Source organism: Cavia porcellus, unplaced genomic scaffold (assembly GCF_034190915.1).
Source record: "Cavia porcellus strain 051 isolate PalLab524CR breed Dunkin Hartley unplaced genomic scaffold, mCavPor4.1 scaffold_1, whole genome shotgun sequence".
In the NCBI taxonomy this organism is placed as follows: Eukaryota; Metazoa; Chordata; class Mammalia; order Rodentia; family Caviidae; genus Cavia; species Cavia porcellus.
In genome coordinates, this window is record NW_026947484.1 from 115,258,066 (window position 1) to 115,276,874 (window position 18,809).

Genomic DNA, 18,809 nt, shown 5'->3' on the forward strand with positions numbered 1-18,809 from the left:
AGTGAAAGCCTGTGTTAATCTTAATTCTTAGTGCGTCACAGGGAAAGGAACATAGAACACATGCCTTGTCTTAAAATAATGAAATGAGGTCTCTGAATATTCTTACCAAAATAGTATAGTGACATATTATGCAAAGTCACTGGCACAGGTGTCTTTTAATAAAGGTTAAAACGTGAGTGTCAAAGAAAAACACATTTGTGAACCCTGTGATGTTTTGGAAGTTGGTTATTTTTTTAAGGACATAATTTGAAAGGAGCTATTTTATGACTTCTGTACATTATATATGATATTGACCTATAATGGACCATCCAGTTAAGCAGAGAAAGGGACTCAGTTACCTCACATTCATTATGAATGCGGAAAGAGAGAGCCAGAGAAAGAAAGAAAAATAGCTGTCATACTGAGCTACTTTATATATAATTTCAACCTAAGGATACTAGTGTCCAGAGCTCCAACCTGAACTGCTTTATATATTAACTTTAACCTAAGATAGTTTCAACCTAAGGAGAATGAAGTGTCCGGAGCTCCAACCGAAAACACAGACTAGCAGCCCGGTTCAGTGCCACTGGATCTGCTTCCCGGAGAGCTACATGCACTTCAAAGGGCTTATGAAGATCCAGCCACCAAAGGTACCACCTCTGTTTTTTCAGTCAGCAAGTTGCAAACTTTTTCTAGTGCCCTTTAGAAAACTAATGCTTCCTGGGCCCTACAAAGAATCACAAATGCACTAAATCTCCAAACCCCACCTACCTTGACTCCAATCAAAGACTTGCGTTGATAAAAGCAGCACAGAGCTGCGGAGAGGGTGTGGAAAGCATTGCATTCCTTAGGCATCTTTCAGTCTTCAGTCCTGGGCACCACGCGCCTTCCTCAGGTTAGAAGAAAGGGGACATGGGACACAGCCTGGTCCCGCAGCAGCTGTGCTGCTCCTGTCTGCAACTGGCAGCTGGAGGAGTGAGTCGGCTTCTTCTCCCGGGCCAGTCTGGGACTTTTCCCCTCTGCTAAAGCCAGTTCGATCTGCTCGCTCAATTCTGGCAGGCTGGTGTCCAGCCTGCCATGCACACAGTGCCAGAAATTCTCATGTGACCGGACTTGCTTTCTGATGAAATTCTAACCCCTTTTAGAGGAGGCCTTGGGCTTTAGCTGTCCCTTAATTGGGACGTCTGGCAGAAATCATTACACCCCCGCCCCTGGCCATCTACTCTCAGGGCTGAACTGCACCATGCAATCCCCTCTTTGTGGCTTTGTCTGTTTGCCTGTCACCCTAGCACCTAGGGGTTTAAGGAAGCAGAGCAACTTGTACATACCACAACAGCCTGTTATAAGACAAAGGCTTCTTTGAAAAGGCGGTGGCCTAAAAGTGACCAGGGTGTGATTTTCCCAGGGTGCAATCCTAGAAGTCCTAAGAAACCCAGGCAAGATCCCCATCCCCATGCCTACTTCCAGAGCTGTTTGCTTTTAATTATGATGTTTCTGGCAGCCAGCTTTCAGCTGATAACACTGGCACAGCCATCACTATTGGCAAAGCAATATTGCCTTTGGTGTTTAATTAGCAAGTCTGTCAGCAAACACCCAGAGCAGCCTATGCCTTTCCCACCTGGGTGTGCAGCCTGTTGGGAGGATGGGGGCTGTGTGCTTCTGCCCCTACTGTTTGTCCTACTCCCTTCTGACCTGCCAGGCATTTTAACTATCATCTTTGTGTTAACTGCCCCCTACGCTCCTACATCCAGCACAGAACCAAGCAGGCTTCCCAGACTCCCCACTCTGTAGAGAGACCTTTACCCCATTAGGAGCCTCACAGGAAAGTAATTGCTTTTCCACCTTCATTCCAGTTACGGTGGATGCTCAACTCTTCTGGTTGTGTTTTGCTTTGTTTTGTTTTGGTTTGGTTTTGGTTTTTAAATCAAGGTCTCTACCTGTACCTCTTCTTTCTCTCCTACTATTCAAGAATTAACTTCCTGTGGTTTTGGCCACTCATAAATGGAAAGTGTCCAGAAGCTTCCTAAAACTTCACACAGGCAGAAACATGTAATGAGAAAGAAACAGAATCCATTCAGAAAGGAAAACACCAGATGAGGTATGAGAAATATTCAGTGGGATTACTGTCAAATCCTCAGGAAGCCTTGGCCTTTGGACTAGGTCAGATCTGCCTGTATAGATAGGAAATTGGTTTGTTCAGTGCCCAGTGAGTGCTCCTGTGCTTACACTGAGGGACTACAAGCCACAGACCTCACATTTATTGGCAGATGAGGAGACTCAGCCGAATATAGACACCTGACTAGAGAGGGACTTTGAAGGGCCAGTGGCCGCATGAACAGCTAAGGGCACTGACCACCCTTCAGCTCCTTCTCTGGAGGCCGGGTTTGCTGTCCTGGGTCCTGTGAAGTCTACTGAGAACCTGAGCCAAATGTTAGAAGTGGCAGCTTCAAATGGGTTTGAGCTGGATGAGCCCTCAGAGGTTGCCCAGGTGGTAGGACATGCTGTCCTCCAGGGTCTGTGTACTGTACCCATAATAAGTGTTTGCTCTTGGCTTTCATTTCTATCAGATGGGGCTCAGAGGCTAAGTCCCTCAACAGGGATGGCTCATCACTCAGGCCCATGGCCACTGGGGAAGAAGCCCAGCTATTACCTGCGAGTCTCTCTGGCAGGAAAAAACAACACCCTATGAGCTACCAACCTACCAAAAGGGGTTGGCTAAGCACCATTCTAGGACCAGCAAAAAGGGAGGAAATAGTGCCTTAAATTCTGCACAGAAATTTTGTGAGATTAGTCAGCCAAGAGCCTCTGAATTTTAAACTCAGAAAATGTATTCCTGAAAGTAAATATGCAAATAACACAGGTATGCAAATTACATGGAATTATGTAATCAAGTCCTCTACAGCCAGAGTGAAAGCAAAACAAAAGACATTCAAGTCACTGTAGAATCCCTTACCTGAGGCTTTCCTCCTTTACCCTAAGACATGTCTCCAAAATGTCCAAAGAATTTGTTCTGGAGGATTAAAGAATATACCAATCTTATTAGGTAACTTTCCCAAGCACATTTTATTTTTGCTCCACTCAAAAATAATTTCTGAAGCAGCATTCAAAGTCTTATTTTTTTCAAAATGGCCAAGGAGACTAAAATAATGTGCCATTATTGCAACTAAAGATGGTAACTGCATGAATTCCCAAAGTGCCCTTCACTGACTTGTCATGCTTTTTAAAAGTCTCTTATTCACAATGATCAATCCCCCCACATTCTCCCCACAATGATTATTCTATTCTAGTTACAAAGAAACAGAGTACCAGGATGGTGTGTCAATCTGCAGAGAACAAAGGACCAGGGACTCAGAACCTCAGAGTTCAGACCCAGGTAATGGATTACAAAGAAACATAAATAAGAGATTTTATAATTAAAGCTGTTATTCACGCAGCTATACGAATATGCTGTGACCCAGGACAGTAGGGGACTCTTTGATTATTTGAGACATGGGATTTAGAACCAATTCGGATTTCAGGTTTTCTAAACATCATGTCTTTCTGGGGGACAGAGGAGCTGGACTGATGGAATCCAGAGACTGATGAGCTAGAGAGGAGACCAGAAGGCAGTGCAGTACTCTTGGGATGCTCTCCGGTGCCCTCCTCTGGGTAGCTGAGAGGTTTGCTTCGTTGTACTAAGGGAAACACCTGTTAGGTGGTAAAGCCAGGGCTGAGAAGCCAGTCAGCTAGACTGTTGGAGGCAAACCTCATGAGCATAGGTCAAATCTTATACCCCTTACACATCAGCTAGAAAGAATATTAAGCAGGCCAAAGGAAGGTTCCAGCATAAGCACTGTCCTCAGTGCCAGTTTTTCCTGGGGTAGCTCTAATACTAACCTGCCTTATTCAGTAACCATGGAAACAAGAGCTGACTGCCAGCCATATTCAACAGACACATGCTTCCTGTTGGCAGCAGCATTGGGCTCCAGGGATGAGAGAGTGAGTGCAGAATCCTTTCTGAAAGAGTTCAGCCCGCACTAGATCAGGCCCGCAGGGCGGTGGACCCTATTTCTCACAGCACATGGGAAAGATATGCCATAGCTTATCCGCTTCTTCGTTATGGCACGTGGGAAAGCAGGCTACCTGCAGCTCCATACCTTCCCCAAAGCCACCCAAGAGTGTTACACAGAGGCACTCTCCATCACCATCAAGCAGTCCCACGGTCAGTGACACTGCTGTGGGTCAGTGAGCTGGAGGACTCTGGCTGAAGGCTGCAAGGCCCAAGTAACCCCTGCCACAGTGATGGCTCAACATCAGTGGGGTGAACAGCAGCCATGGTGAGCAGGGCAGCTCAGCCTCTTGCAGCAGTGCTGAACCTCTTCAGACCCTCAACTCAGATTCTTCTGTCTCTCTGTGTCTGTCTGTCTGTCTGTCTCTCTCTTAGTAAACAAAGCCATCTTTAATGAGCTAGGGTGTAACGTCAAGAAAATCAGCTCTGGTTCTTCTGGTGTCCAGGGAGAAGGGCAAGGTGATGAGGCCTTGCTTGGCTGGCAGCAGTGACGTTGACAGTGCTGATGCCCTCTGCAGGTTCAACTCTCTGGAGAGCCCTGGCAAGGGCCAGGAAGCCCTGGGCTAGAAGAGCCAAGTTTAAGGGCAATTGTGCTTTTCAAAGTTTCCTCAGACACCTGTCCTGTGTCATTTGGATCCTGAACAAACACAGTGCTCAACTTCGTGATTGCTCAAAGCAAATCTAAATCACCATTTTGATTTTTACTTTCAGTACAATAAATTATGAGACATTCCACACTTCCTTATAAAATTGTATCCAATGAATGATAGGCTAATGTAAATGTTCTGATCACATTTTAAGGAAAATTATGCAAAGCTATGGTTTTCAGTAGGTTCAGAGTAATACATACATTTTCAGTTTAGGATTATGTGTGTATGCGTGCCTGTGTGTCCGCACACACTACTAGAGATCAAACCCAGGGCTTCATGCATTCTAGGCATGTGCTCTATCACTGAACTACATCATCTAGCCTGATGTTTTACATTCATGATGGGTTTTTAATCCATGATAGGTTTATCAGAATGTTACCCTCTTACAGGTCCAGAAGGAGCTCATGGACCTCTTAGACACACCCTCACACAAAGATCCACTGGAGGTGAGGGTACACAGCCCTCATGCCACTGAGAAAGGAGAAGAGAAAGACTTTTGGAAAAACAGTCACCTCGACTTCAAGCCAGCATGGAGCAGCAGAAGCTGCCAAAGACAGCCTAACCACACTTTCCTATATGCAAATGCAATTTATCTCTGATCCAAGTGGGACTGCAAACTGGACTTGGTGGGGAGGAGGGCAAGCAATGCTGGCTGAGCTCCTAGGCCCTTCTGTCGTGCTGCAGACAAGATGTTCACGTACCCTAATGAGCGTGGGCAATGCATTTAGGAGTGACTGCTGTACATATCTCATCTGACGGTTTCCCTAGATTCCTCAAGGGGATGAAAGAATATGGCTGTTAAATGGTTTCTGTTCGGAAGCAGAATTGATCTGTGCAGCACACAAAGAGCTAAGTACAGTCTTTACAAACAGATTTCTCTCTCTTCAGGCCTCAAGTCCTTCCCCTCTCTCCTTCCAAATTTAACAGGTAGTACTAAAATTGTATCACCAAATGATGTGAGGCAAAATTAGGTACCCAGCCCTGATTCTGCTTTCTTACATTAACACATACAGTACCCATATACTTCTCTAACACTACCACCTATTTTCTATAATTACCTCAGAAATTTTGTATTTATACAAGCTCAAATTTCTGGGTTTTGGCATTAAGGTAAAAATAAAACAACACACCCAGGATATAATCTCATTTTCTCAAACAGCAGACTCAGTACTCTGGGCCTTAATGAACAGAAAGCCAGGGACTACCTTCCCAGATCAAAAAGCATATAACAATCGAATTCATAAAATTTCAGGGGCTGCCTACACCCTCTGAAGCCCATCAGTACCCTCCTAGGAGTCTGACCCATCCAAGCTAATCTGCCACCTACTTCCCAAGTTCCTTTCCATTCCACTCTTACTATGTAGGCATCACACCCAGAGCAATCATTGGTTTCTTTGTCATCTCAGCTCTTAGGTTTTCTCTGCTGTACACTTTGCTCTTTCCCTTCCTCCCACTTTTGATAAGTGTGAGCTACAAAAGCAGCTGATAGGCCCTGACCACAGAAGCTCTGCAGAAGCCCCTCCCGTGCGGAGTGCTGCGGAAACAGGCTGAGCAGCCACACCAGCCAAAGCAGCCACGCTCTCTCCCATCTCCAGGGCTATTTGCTCTCCCTCTTATGAGCACTCCCGCAACACAGCAACACGGCTATGAGACACACTTCTGCACATCTCTGCTGATGTATCTTTGGAACACATCTTAGTTAGAAGTAGATGGCAGAAAGAGAATCATGGTGGGCTCAAGTCTTCATTACTAGCTAGCTATGTGATGTGGGAAATTAACCTCAGGTTGTTCCCCCAAATTTACCAGAATATCATGGGTATCAAGAAAGAGAACACATACTGAGCCCAGCACCCAGCACACAGCAGGTACTCAGCAAATGTGAGCTTTCTGACCCTTGGAAAGAAGGGACTGCACACCCCTTCTCCCATGCTGCTCCCACTGGTCTCCAGGACCAATATCCTCACAAGAGGAGGGCAAGAGTCACCCATGCCTTGAGCCACTGACTAGCTCCAGCTGGTGAAGAAACTCCCGAATCTCTAAAATCAGAGATTAAAGAGATGTTTAAGAGTTTGTAGCCTTAAAATAGACTATAGCCCTTAAACCTGAAACGTGCATATTAAAATTACACATATGGTTTCAGTCGCACTTGCTCAGATGTCTGATGATCTTGTAGTGCAGTCTTTGTCATTTTAGGAGCTGTCTGTACTAACAAGCAGCATGTGCAACCGCAGTGTCTGCACATGTGGTCTGGTGGGGTGCTCCTCGGTCCAACAACTACTGATCTTCTTATGTCCCTTTCTGTCCAAGCCAACCTGACCAGAATCCTGTGGGCAACCCCTCCGTGTGGTCTGGGTAGCACCCCACCTCTCCAGTTGCCCCTGTGCCAGGCTGTTGCAGAACTAGACTTCAGCCTTCATCCTGATGGATGCCCTACTGGATGCGCCCTCCTTCAACTCCTTGTCAGCCCTCCCTCCAGGCCAGGAGGCTCTTATCCTAGGAACAAGTATTCCTCTTGTGTTTAAATACCCAGAGAACCACCTCCCACACAGCAGACTCTGTGTCTCACTGGCCATATTACTGGGTTTCTGATACCAACTATCTCTAGAAATACAGCTAGAGCCATGTTCGGCACACTATCATGGACCATGCTCTCTGCCTAGCTGCTTTCCCTAGACTGACTGACTGACTGTGCCCCTTTTGCCTATACCTTGAGCTCCTAATGGTAGGAATGGAGTGCACTCTTCCCCAGCCACCAACTCACATCCATCCAGCAAGGCTGTCAAGTGTCTGAGATGAGCAACCCGCCCACAGGGAGGGCAGGGAAGGCTGCTGAGTGGCTGGGGCGAGAGTGGGGTAAGCACAAGTGGACAAATGTGGCCAGGGTTGAACCTACCCACTCCAGCCTTGACCAAAAGGCTTATTAATCTTATCTTCTCTGTTATCAAGCAAATTCTAACCAACTGAACTAAATACTTCTATATGAAAATATCCTTTTTCATGGTCAGAAACTGACCATGGGCATTCTCATCTGATGACCCAGCTACTTCTGCATCCTGCAAAAATAATTTTGAAAATCAGTTAAGACTATGAAATTTGAGGGAGAAGAGAGGCTTCTTTGAGCCACTAGAAATCATGTACAAACTGTTACGTGAGTATCTGTTCAGTGAGGAGAGGAGTCACTGCTTGTACTCAATTCTTAATGACCTATGGGACCTCAAAATCCCTACTGATCCAGAAACTCTTTCAGTGGCCAGTGAAAGAGAAGTGAGGAAAATACCCTGGTGGGCAAAGATGTCACTAGGAACATACATGGCTCTGACCTGGTTAACATGGACACAATTTGACTTGGTAGGGCTGTGCTTGGTAAAGGAGGAGACAGCCTTGGGGCAGGGAATGTCCTGGTTCCTGACAGCCATGGAGCTTTAACCACCTGGGAGAAGAGGGAGCCCTTTCACTCAGCTGGAGGTTTACATGTAAAAGTAAACATAGGATATCTTTATCTTAGCAACCCTTCTGCAGTCAGACTTTGCGGACATATTCAGGAAGACTATACCTACCTCACCTATGTCTCTACCTCACCTACGTATGTGCACAGTCCCCAAGAGCCAGTATTTCTAGAGAGAATATTACGATGGTATCCCATTTAGTACTTGCACTAGGAGATGGGCATCACCAACTCTATTCTACATGTGTCAAGCAATTCTCAGAGTTAATAATTAAAAGAACAATGAATAAAAACAAGCTGGCTTTATCTGATGTGATAATGGGAGCATGGGTTACACCTGGTTGCCAGGAGTGCCTTATCTTGTGCAAATCCAAAAGGCAGACTTTGTTCCAACCAAATGACAGATATTCTTGGCAACAGACAGCTGGGCTGATCTGCAGTATCCCCAGTCAGAGATGCTGGATAGCTCATAACTGACAGGGAAGGACAGCGAACATACAGATGGACACTGATGTCAGAATCTGGGCACAAGGCACAGCAAAACCTCAGTCCACATGTGCTGACTGGGGCTGAAGGCACCACTTTTGTCAAATACAGAGACACGATCTATGTCTGTTTCTTTACAGGAAAAGGCTGATGCAAAGAGTGCTGTGCATGGAAAAGATTGGATTGAATGCCAGCCAGTTTCTTCACTTGCTTGATTGCTGCCAAGCAGAAGTAACATCGAGAAGATTAACATTTGCCTCTTCATGCCAAAGGTGGAAGACAATAGTTTCCTTTTGCCAGTGGTTCAAAGAACAATATACCCATGGCCTTGAACATGCACCCTCCCACATGGGTGGCAGGGCTGGGCAGAGGAAGTGACAGATATTAGGGCCAGCAGCAGGAAATGATTTTGGTAATTTTCTAGGAATGCCAGGCCTCAGGGTTGGGTTACTTATATACTGGATGTGGGAAATCTTCAAGACCAGACTGTAGATCACATGACTCAAAGAGCCCCACCTAGGAGTCCTCTGTAACAGTGATGGATCTGACAATTAAATTTGAGGCAGTGTATCCAATGCATAAATGAATCATGAGAGAGACTAGGGAAAGTGAGGCATAGGACATGGGAAGATAAAACAAAACAAAAAATCAAACCAGACAAAAAAGAAAATATTTCCCCCAAACCTACCTTATGTTTCAAAACTATACACACATGCATATACTTTCCCCTCTCTTTTCCCCTCCTCTCCTCCCTGAGTAGATAGGGATAATTAGAGAAAAATAGAGATTCTGAAAGTCCTGGAGGAAATAGCATTAATAAGACATAGAGATATATTTAAAAGCTTCATCAAATAGCACATGTATCCATCCTTGTACTGGATCTGTGAGTCAACTGGAATACCACTGAATGATCTAGGAGTGGACATGAGGCCAACCCAACAGTTTCTCTGGGATTTTCAAACCAGAAGCAAAGGAAAGAATCCGTTTGCCCTCAGACTGTGAGCTTTAACCCTATCAACCTAGACCAAGTGCCCCACGCACAGCTGATCTAACGGCATGAAGCCAATGTGCCAAGAAGCAGATCCAAGACACTGCATCCTAAAGATGCCTTCCTTCTTCTAAGGAGTCACTTCACCCTTCTAAGGAGGCTACTCCACCCTTGCCATTCCCAGTGGTAGGTTCCTTATCTCCCCTCATCAGCTTGATTCTAGGGGATCTCCTTGTCACAGTGACCTTAAAACTCAGAATCAAGATGTAATACATTGTGGGGTGGGCTTTATGTGTATGTAAAGAGAATTTCTAAACAACAAACCAATGTTTTATATGAAACATCTACATCACATGTTCATTAGTTATACAGTTGTGCTCTGAAGGTCAGCAGCAGGTGCAAATGAATGGTTCCTAGCCTATTCCAGGGACTTCCATGAAAGAACTGAATTGTGTTGAGTTTTCCAAGATAAGGCAAGCATAAATTTGTTTCTAGGAAAAAGAGGGTTTCGTGGAACTGGGCCACTGAGTGTAGCTGTGAGCTTTGCTCCCACCACCAGCAGCCATTCCCCTGGAGGAGCTACTAACCAGATGACAGCACAGCCCTGAGCCCCTAGAGGATGTTTCCAAAAGGCTATTCTGTTGGTTGGAAAACCATAGGATCTTATGTAGAGGCACTTGCTGACAAAGTCTCTCACTGAGGCCAGGCAGACTGTATTAGATGACCTCACCCAGAGGGCAGCATAAAGGACAGGAAATCCACTTCATTCTCCAAATTCACTCAGATGTTTCCCACCTTTCCTCTTAGATAGTCCTCAGGTGGAGGGAGCTGAAAGGAGCTTAGCAGACCTGGTTCTCAGTGTGTGTGGTCCTGGAGTTTTCCTTCTCCCTTTACTATGGCTCTGTTCCTGCTTTCAGTGTTTGGCTATTAAAGCACTCATTGAAATGACCAGTGTCCTCGCCCATGTCTTATACACAGCACCAATCACCCAGAGAAAATGTGGAGATAGAGATAGCACAGGGATTCTCAATCTTGGGTCTACAAATGCCCTGCAAGTAAGATACACAGAAGGTGTATATACATGTTTCTAAAGATTGTTTTTTTAAGTATTAAAGATTGAGCCCAGAGCTTCTTCACTAACCTATATATACCCCCTGCCCTTTTTTAAAAAGTCATTTATGTTTTTATTTTGAGCAAAGTTCTAAGTTTCTAAGTTGCCAAGGCTGTATTCAAACTTATGATCCTCCTGCCTCAGCCTCCCAGTGTTCTAGGCTTACAAGTTTGTGCCATTGTGCTGAATTGAGACACAGTTTTTACTTGTCATTTATGCAAATGTAGCCCTCTCAAGCAGTAAAGAACTATTTGAAGGGGCATTTGCTCTTTTATAGCTAAGAACTACATAGGAAAAGGCATGGTAGCATGTACCCACAATCCTAGGGAGGCTGAGGCAGGAGGATCCTAAATTCAAACACAGTCTGAGCAATTTAGTGACCTGGTGAGAACCTGTCAAAAAAATGAAATGTGGGCTGGGTAGCTAGCTCAGTTTGAAAGCCCTGAATTAAATATCTGTACTGGAAAAAAAAAAAAAAAAACCAGGAGGGGGAAAAAGGGGAGGGGCTGGGGAGACAAATCATATAGGATCCAGGCAACTCATGCCCCCTGAAGGTGAATGAGGATTGCTTTACACTGGCAGGATCACGAAGGGTCCCTACTTCAGCCCAGTTCACCCTACTCCTTCAACCTATGAATAACCTGGGATTCCAAATGGGGAGAAGCTCCCAGAATGCTCTGTACTAGGGGATAAAAGGACTTGGGCCTGCTCTGCTCCCACACGAAGAGATAGGAGGAGCCTGGGCAGAAAGGACTCAGGTGCAGCACACAGACCCCTTCCCGAAGCAACGACCTGGGCCTGGGAAAAATAAGAACCCAACCGGGGACTGGCAGTCAGAGGAAGTAGTCCATCAGCGCCATCATTTCTTCTGCACAGAAGGCTCTTTTCAGAGTGTGAATAGGGGCTTTATGGAGTAAGTTCTCAACCACAGGCTAATAAATATGTGAAATGGCCTCTCAGACCAGGTTCCTGCAGCCTGGACACTGAGGTCATTCAAGAAACAATTAGATGCCATCTGGAGCGGGCCGGGGCTTGAAAGGAAATTGCCTCGAAGGGCCAAACAGCATGTTCTCATTCCCAGGGTCTGACACATCCTTATCTTCATTCACATAAAGGGAGATGGAGCTCAGCCAGCTAATCCACACTGGGAGCACAGAGTGAGCAAACGCGCTGTGGCAATTAATAAAAGCTTAAGGATGAGAAGAATGCTCGTTTTCAGCCTGCCCCCAGTAAATTTATCCCTAAAAGAATTTATCCCTTGACTGCACTTGTACATCCGAGCACGGCATGTTTGCCGTAAATCAGGCTTTGGCCCCACCAAGCTGCGGGTTTTCACAGTTTTAATATAAAGTAATTAGTGCAGAACAGCAAATGCTTCTGGCCCAGCTCTTTACAGTAGGTAATGAGCATCCACTCCATTATGTTAATTGGAGTTAGGCTGCTGGGGTTTCACAATCCACTCCATTGTAAGGAGCAGGCCCACAATTGAGAACCCTTACTTATAGGATAGATTCTCACTTTTTACCTTATTTCCAAATCATATTTTAATGGGTTTTCTATACTAATTACCAAGGTCTTTAGTGGGTATTCAACCCACTAGTGGGTAAGCTGGGCTAAAGCAAAATACTTAGCAAGACAAAAAAAAAAAATATGGATTTAGACAGCAGGAGTTCTTCGTGTTTTAAGTATTTCTAGGCTGAGTGGCAGGGGATGCCCCTCATGCCCTGTGCTCAGTGTGCCAGCAGGCCAGGAGGGAGTGGTTCAGGGAGTCCAAGAGACATAAACTTATTTTCATAATAATATTGAGACCTCTTTTTATCCATTACAGTGGAATGGTTTATACTGACAGTACAAAAACCATGATGGGTGAAAATGCTGCTGACTCCGTGGAGAGCAAGGCAGAGACACCATGCGGTCTTAGCAGACACTGCATGCAGACTGCCACGGATCCCAGCTGGCTGCAGCATTCCGCATGACAAGGGCAGCCTGCAGGAGGGTCGGGTCATATACCTGGGGGCAGTGGCTGCCACGAGGAGAAAAGACACATAACTGCCTTGTGAGCTGAGCTAGCCGCTCTCTCAAGGAAAACCATTTTTACTTCAAAGAGTGTCTGGCAAATTATGGGTTCTTTACACTTGGGCATTCATTTGACAGGCATTAAAAAAAAAGTGGGCCTGTCACTTCAAGGAAAACAACTGACACTATTTGTTGGCAATGATAAACTATGAATTTTCAAGTTAAAGTTAGAATTTTGGGAGACTTGTACTCACTGTCAAGAGTCTGACAGCTTTCCAATGCTTTCATGATTTTTCTGATGAGATCAGTGGTGGTATTAATAGATCTGAGTTTTTGCTATTATACATTGTGTTTTGGTTACTTTTTTCTCATTGCTGGGACAAAATACCCAACACCCAAACTAAAGAAAGGAAAGGTTTATTTAGCTCACTCTTGTGGAGGTTTCAGTCCATAATCAGCTGGCTCCGAGGCAGGGTGGCATGGCACTGGGGCAACACTTCAAGGCAAAAGCAAGAACAAAAGGACAGCCAGAGCACAAAGAAGCAAAGCAAGCCTCTTTTCCTGGTTTATACTGTATACAGGCCACCTCCCCCACTTCAGGGCGGGTGTAGCACTCCAGAAGTCTTTCCCTTCTTTACACCAGATGAGGATATTTACAGAGTAAGAACCATGGCTCCCTGCTGAGTCTCTTAAACTTCTAAACTGCTCAAGCTGACACAATGTGTCAACCATAACAGTGAAATATGTTAAGATCTAAATAACTCATGAAACCAGTATTCTCCAAATACCCAGTGCCTGATGATACAAAATCATGCACAGGTAAGTAATCCAGACAAACTGCAAAACAGCTCAATGGCTTTTTAAAGGAGCAATGGGTAAAAACATTCATTGGTATGATTTCAGATTCCACACTGCAATTAACCTGTAAGAGACTACCACATGTTGAGTTCTAGCCTAGTATCATATAATACCTATAATTACCTGAAAAAGTCATGTGATGTGAAGGCCCTTTTTGAACTAAATTCTGTGTTACACCAGATTATCTTCAGAGTTCAACCAAAACAGCATAACACGGTAGACTGAATGCAAGTGCAGATATGAAAATCAAGCTGTGTTCTAATCAGCCAGACACAAAAGAGACTTACAAAAATATCAAACAATGCTATTCTTAGCATTGTTAAAATCTAGATGTCCCTTCAAAGCCTCATGTGCTTATAGGTGTGGCTTTTTGGAACTGGGTGGATCTAGGGTGTGTATCTAGAATGTGTGGTACTAAATTAGTCCACTGACTGAAATTAGTATAGTTCTGGGTGGAATCATGTAACAGGCTGGTAGCCTGGATGGGATGAAGGAAAAGCAGGGTGCATATTGGCTGCTTGCAGCTCACTGTCTTCTGCCTGCCACGCCAGGCACTGTTTCTCCTCGGCAATTCTCCTTGGCCATGCTGCTCTACCTTGGAGCCAGCTAACTAAGGGCTGAAACCTCTGTACACTGTGAGCTGAAATCAACCTTTCCTCTTTTAACTTGCAGGTTTGGGGTATTGTGTCTCAGTAACAAGAAAAGACACTACTAAATTGTTTTGTCTTGGAAAATGATTATTTTTAGAAAAACATGCTATTTATATTTACTTATGTATAATAGGTTGTTGGTTTCAAATGTTTTTTTTTTTTTTTTTTTGTCTTTTTCATTTTTATCGGTAGCGGGGATCGAACTCACGACCGCCTGCTTGCAAGGCAGGTGCTTATGCCGCTGAGCTAAACCCCCAGCCCCAGTTTTAAATGGTTTTAAATGCATTAAACACACATGACATGTTCATTAAAGAAAAATAAACTAAGGGAATATTTCAAAGTTTTCCCATTTAAAATGCTAATATGATAAGTAACTATACCCCACTATAATTTTTCTACTTCTTTTGAACAGTATAAAGAGATACTGAAACCAAAGAGTTTAAGAATTCTTCTCTAATGTATTTAAGATCTTTTAGATAATTTTGATTGAACCACTTACAGACAAAACTAACATATAAAAAAATACAGTATTTTTATTTATTTGTTTATTTACTTTTGTCTTTTTCGTTTTTACCGGTACCAAGAGATCGAACTCACGACTGCCTGCTTTTAAGGCAGGTGCTTATGCCGCTGAGCTAAATCCCCAGCCCCAGTATTTTTATTTTTGTAATAAAATTATTAAGAGAAAATCTGTAAATTAAAAGAAATGTGAAAAACAACAACTAACAAGAAAACTCCTTTCAGTTACCAGGAAATTATTTTGGCCTACTTACTACCCAACACTTGATCACTCTACTCCTAGGCTTGTATCTTGATAGAAGTCCTTGCATACACTCGCACACAGCCATTTCCGCTGACAGCACCACCACCCTTCCAGTTTTATCCTGTCTTCCCTCGCCTCACATCCAACCCATCAGGAAATCCTGATAGCTCGGCTTCATACTGTGCATCTAGTTCTTTTTCTTCACTACCTTCTCAGCTACTGTAGGTCCAAATCATCATCTCTCCACTGGACAGCTACAACGATCTCCCAATGATCTCTGCACTAAGGCCTTTATGCCCTGAAGATGACTATCAGCAACATGGAAGCCAAAGTGAACTGAGAACTGCTCCTCATCTCTCCCTGCAAGTATTAAAACGCTTATTGTCATATGCAGGCCGCATGCATCCTGCCCTGTCCCCTTTGTCACTCTCTTACCTCCCAGTCTACCACTCCAACATCAGCTCAAGTTTCCTCCTTTCAATGGCTCTGGCCTCTCTGTTCCTCCGTGGAGGGAGATGGCTTGGACTTCACACCTGTGCCCTTGCTATTTCGTCTGCCCAGCTCAGACATCACAGCTGACTTCCCCTCTGCTCAGCAGCCACATCCTTGGTGAGGCTTTCCCTGGCCACTCCTTCTAAAGTCGGATGGTCCTGTACCCTAGTGTCTCATAGCTCCTTACCAGATGATCCTTTTCTGGTTAGCACTCAGCACATCTAACCTAACAGACGTGGCAGTCTGTCTTCATGTCTTGCCCCTCTGCCATCCCCAGAACAGAAGCAAGGATACTGATTTGTTCCATCTTGAATCCACAGTCCCTAAAAAAGTGACACCATATGCTGTATGCTCAATAGATATTGTTCAATGACTAAGCTTTAACTGCAAAACTGCTTTTAACAGAACATCAGAAAAAAACAAATGTCATCAAGTAGTCAGTTATATTTAACTGAATCTCCTACCATCAAATGCAGGTTGAGCATCCCTTATCTGAAATGCTGAAGTATTTTGGATTTCATATTTTGATTCAGAATATCAGCATATACACAGAGATACCTTGGGGGACATGATCAAAGCCTAAACGTAAAATTCATTCATGTTTCATATATCCCTTATTCACATTGCCAGAAGGAATTTTGTGCAACATTTTAATTACTTTGTGTGTACATCAAACAGGTTCCTAGTATGAAAATTTTCATTTATGGGAAGAAGCTGTTGCTCAAAAAGCTTCAAATTTTGAAGCATTGTGAATTCCAGAGTTTAGGATTAGGGATGCTTGATCTATATCAAATTCAAGAATAGAAAGGAGGTAGGTGGGCCTATGTATTTAACATGGAAAGAATGAATGGAGTACAATGAAAAAAGCAAATTGAACTACAATGTATAGTTCTATATTATTCTGACAATACATAAAAAATTCTCCCTAAGTTTTGTCTTTTTGTTTTTTAACAAATTGACTGGCTCCTCACTCTTTATGCCTTCAAGGAATATGAGAATACCTGCTGTTTCCTCTGACTCCTGATGTCTCTCTAGCTCTAGTCCACCTGGCACACACTGACCCTCAGATGTGGGGTTTTCCTCACAATATGAAACCTGCTGATATCAGTCTTTTGCTTCATCTAATGCCAGCTTCCTTCCTGGCAAGCTGTTACTTTTTGTTTGTTTGTTTGTTTGTTTTTTCCTTCTCTCAGGCTATTAAATCACAATACAAGTACAAGTTCTTCCAAGGAAACTTCATGTGAAACTTTGATTAATACCCCCCTTCCCCCAAATCTACATACAGCATCTGCACTTTCAAGCTCTGTTCTAGAACATGAGACAATTCCGATAGTAAATGGTGTGAAGATTGCAACCTGCCTCCTAAGAAGCCAACACAAACCACATTCCATCTTATATATTTTAAGCACAGCTCTTTTTTCTGAAGTTGAAATATGTAACATCACAGTGCACAATTATATTTAATATGAAAAGCTCCCAGAATATTTAGAAACTAAATTGTAGTAGTCAAATGCACTATTCAGACATTGACAACCACTAGAGGGCAGAATTTAACAGCAAATGATTCCAGCACTAAAATCCTGACTTCACATTTTGTGGAGTTAATGGGACCCTAAGTTGATAAAAAGGTCCCCTAAGGGTAGATATACCATGTCACACAAGAATCCAGAACCTTACTTCTAAAAATAGTGTATATGTCTGCCTGTATGTCAATATTTAAGGAGACAACAATGATCCCACCGTTTTTACCTTGTATTAAGTTGGCAAGCGAACAGACTGAGGTTAGGTGTGGAAACTTCCTATCTGTCTTGGAATAAAAACACCAAAGAGTTTCTTGAAAATTCTTAAGAGAGGTCCATGTTACTTGCTTGGGGAAACATAAAAGTCTTTGAAACACCATTCTCCTCAATTTAAATGCCCTTTCCATCTGGTTGCAGGCAGTCACTCAGTCACTGTTTACTAAGCGGGAAGAAAGGGTCCTTGCCCCTAGAACTCACATTCTCGTACCCAGGTCAAACCACTCAGTTGTTCTGCGTCAGAAAAACCTTTCATTCCTAGAGAAAAGCAAAGCCCCAGAGCAGCAAGGAAGGCCAGGACAGTGGAGTGCAGAGACTGAGGGGGTGGCAGGAGACAGCCACCTAGATTTCAAGTCCAGTCATGGAGCTGAGACCGGTCAGAACCCTCAGCTTCAATTCTTGCTTGTCTGTTGATTTTCCATGGCCGTTGTCTCAGAACTGTAAGTCAGGACGGGTGATCCCTCAGCTTCAAGGCAAAAGCCTGTATCGCAACACAGAACCACCCAAAATGTTAATTTGCCTCATTCTACTCACTGGCCAGGCCAGGCTCCTGTGAGCGCCTCTATAAAATTCAACCTTTTCTCAAACCATCAAGTCCAAAAGACCCAGGGCAAATTTACTTCTTTCTGACTCAGGATGTGAGAAAATTCAAGTTGGGTGGTACCGGCAGAGCAATGTTTGACCGGAGGAATCTTCTGGATAAGAGCCAGGCAGGAGCAGTGGGGGTGTAACTACCCCCATCCCTATTCAGCCAAGCAGAGCTGAAAATGCCAGAACTGACCAGATCAGCAGAGAGATGCTGCTCAGCGCCAACAGGTCTGCCGCGCAAGATGCCTCGAGGCATCCAGATCCTGCATGGTGTTGCAACAGCACTGCCTCTGTGATTGTGCAAGCTCACAAGCCTTGCATGCAGAATCACCGCTGGGCCATTAATCAAGATAAAGATGGTGCTAGGTGATGTAAGATATAATAGGTGATGCAAGGTCGTCCCTTGGTGGAATCGTCAGCATGAGAAGACAAAAATTTTTTGTTGTTGAAAACTGGCTGCAGATCATTAGGGAGGCAAAATGCAAATAGCGGAGGTACAATCAGTCTGCAGCAAGGGTCGGAAACATTTTTCTGTTAACAATTCTGTTAGGTTTTGGGGGCCACATTGTCACAGTCTCTCAAGTGCAAAGTAGCCACAGGAAATACATACATAGACAGCACTGGCTGTGTTCCAACAAAATTTTATGATTTTGTATGATTTTGCCACTTTTGATTTTAAAAACATTTTGAAATACGAAATTATTTTTAGCTAGCAGGCCATATAAAAATAGGTAGATCTATGTATGGCTCAGTGGTAGAGCACTTGCCTAGTAAGTGTGAAACTTTATTCAAGCCCCAGTATATGAGAGAGAGAGAGAGAGAGAGAGAGAGAGAGAGACAGACAGACAGACACAGAGAGACAGACACAGAGAGACAGAGAGACAGAGAGAGAGAACGAGAACAAAAACCAGGCAGTGGGTCACACCTAGTCCTAGGCTA

General features: G+C 44.0%; 1 protein-coding gene across 3 annotated transcripts in view; it reads right to left on the bottom strand.

Annotated features, from left to right (window-relative positions):
• The window catches only part of Bcar3 (BCAR3 adaptor protein, NSP family member), a 205,806-nt gene that overhangs the window by 49,817 nt on the left and 137,180 nt on the right, over positions 1–18,809 (bottom strand). Inside the window, exon 1 of one of the 3 annotated variants that reach the window (XM_005007818.4) lies at positions 751–6,104. The exons of the other annotated variants lie outside the window; for them this stretch is intronic. Within the exon in view, the coding sequence (XP_005007875.1) occupies positions 751–834 (84 nt within the window). The 5' untranslated portion in view covers positions 835–6,104. Of the gene's footprint in view, positions 1–750; positions 6,105–18,809 lie in introns of those variants that run through there. 3 annotated transcript variants of the gene reach the window in all.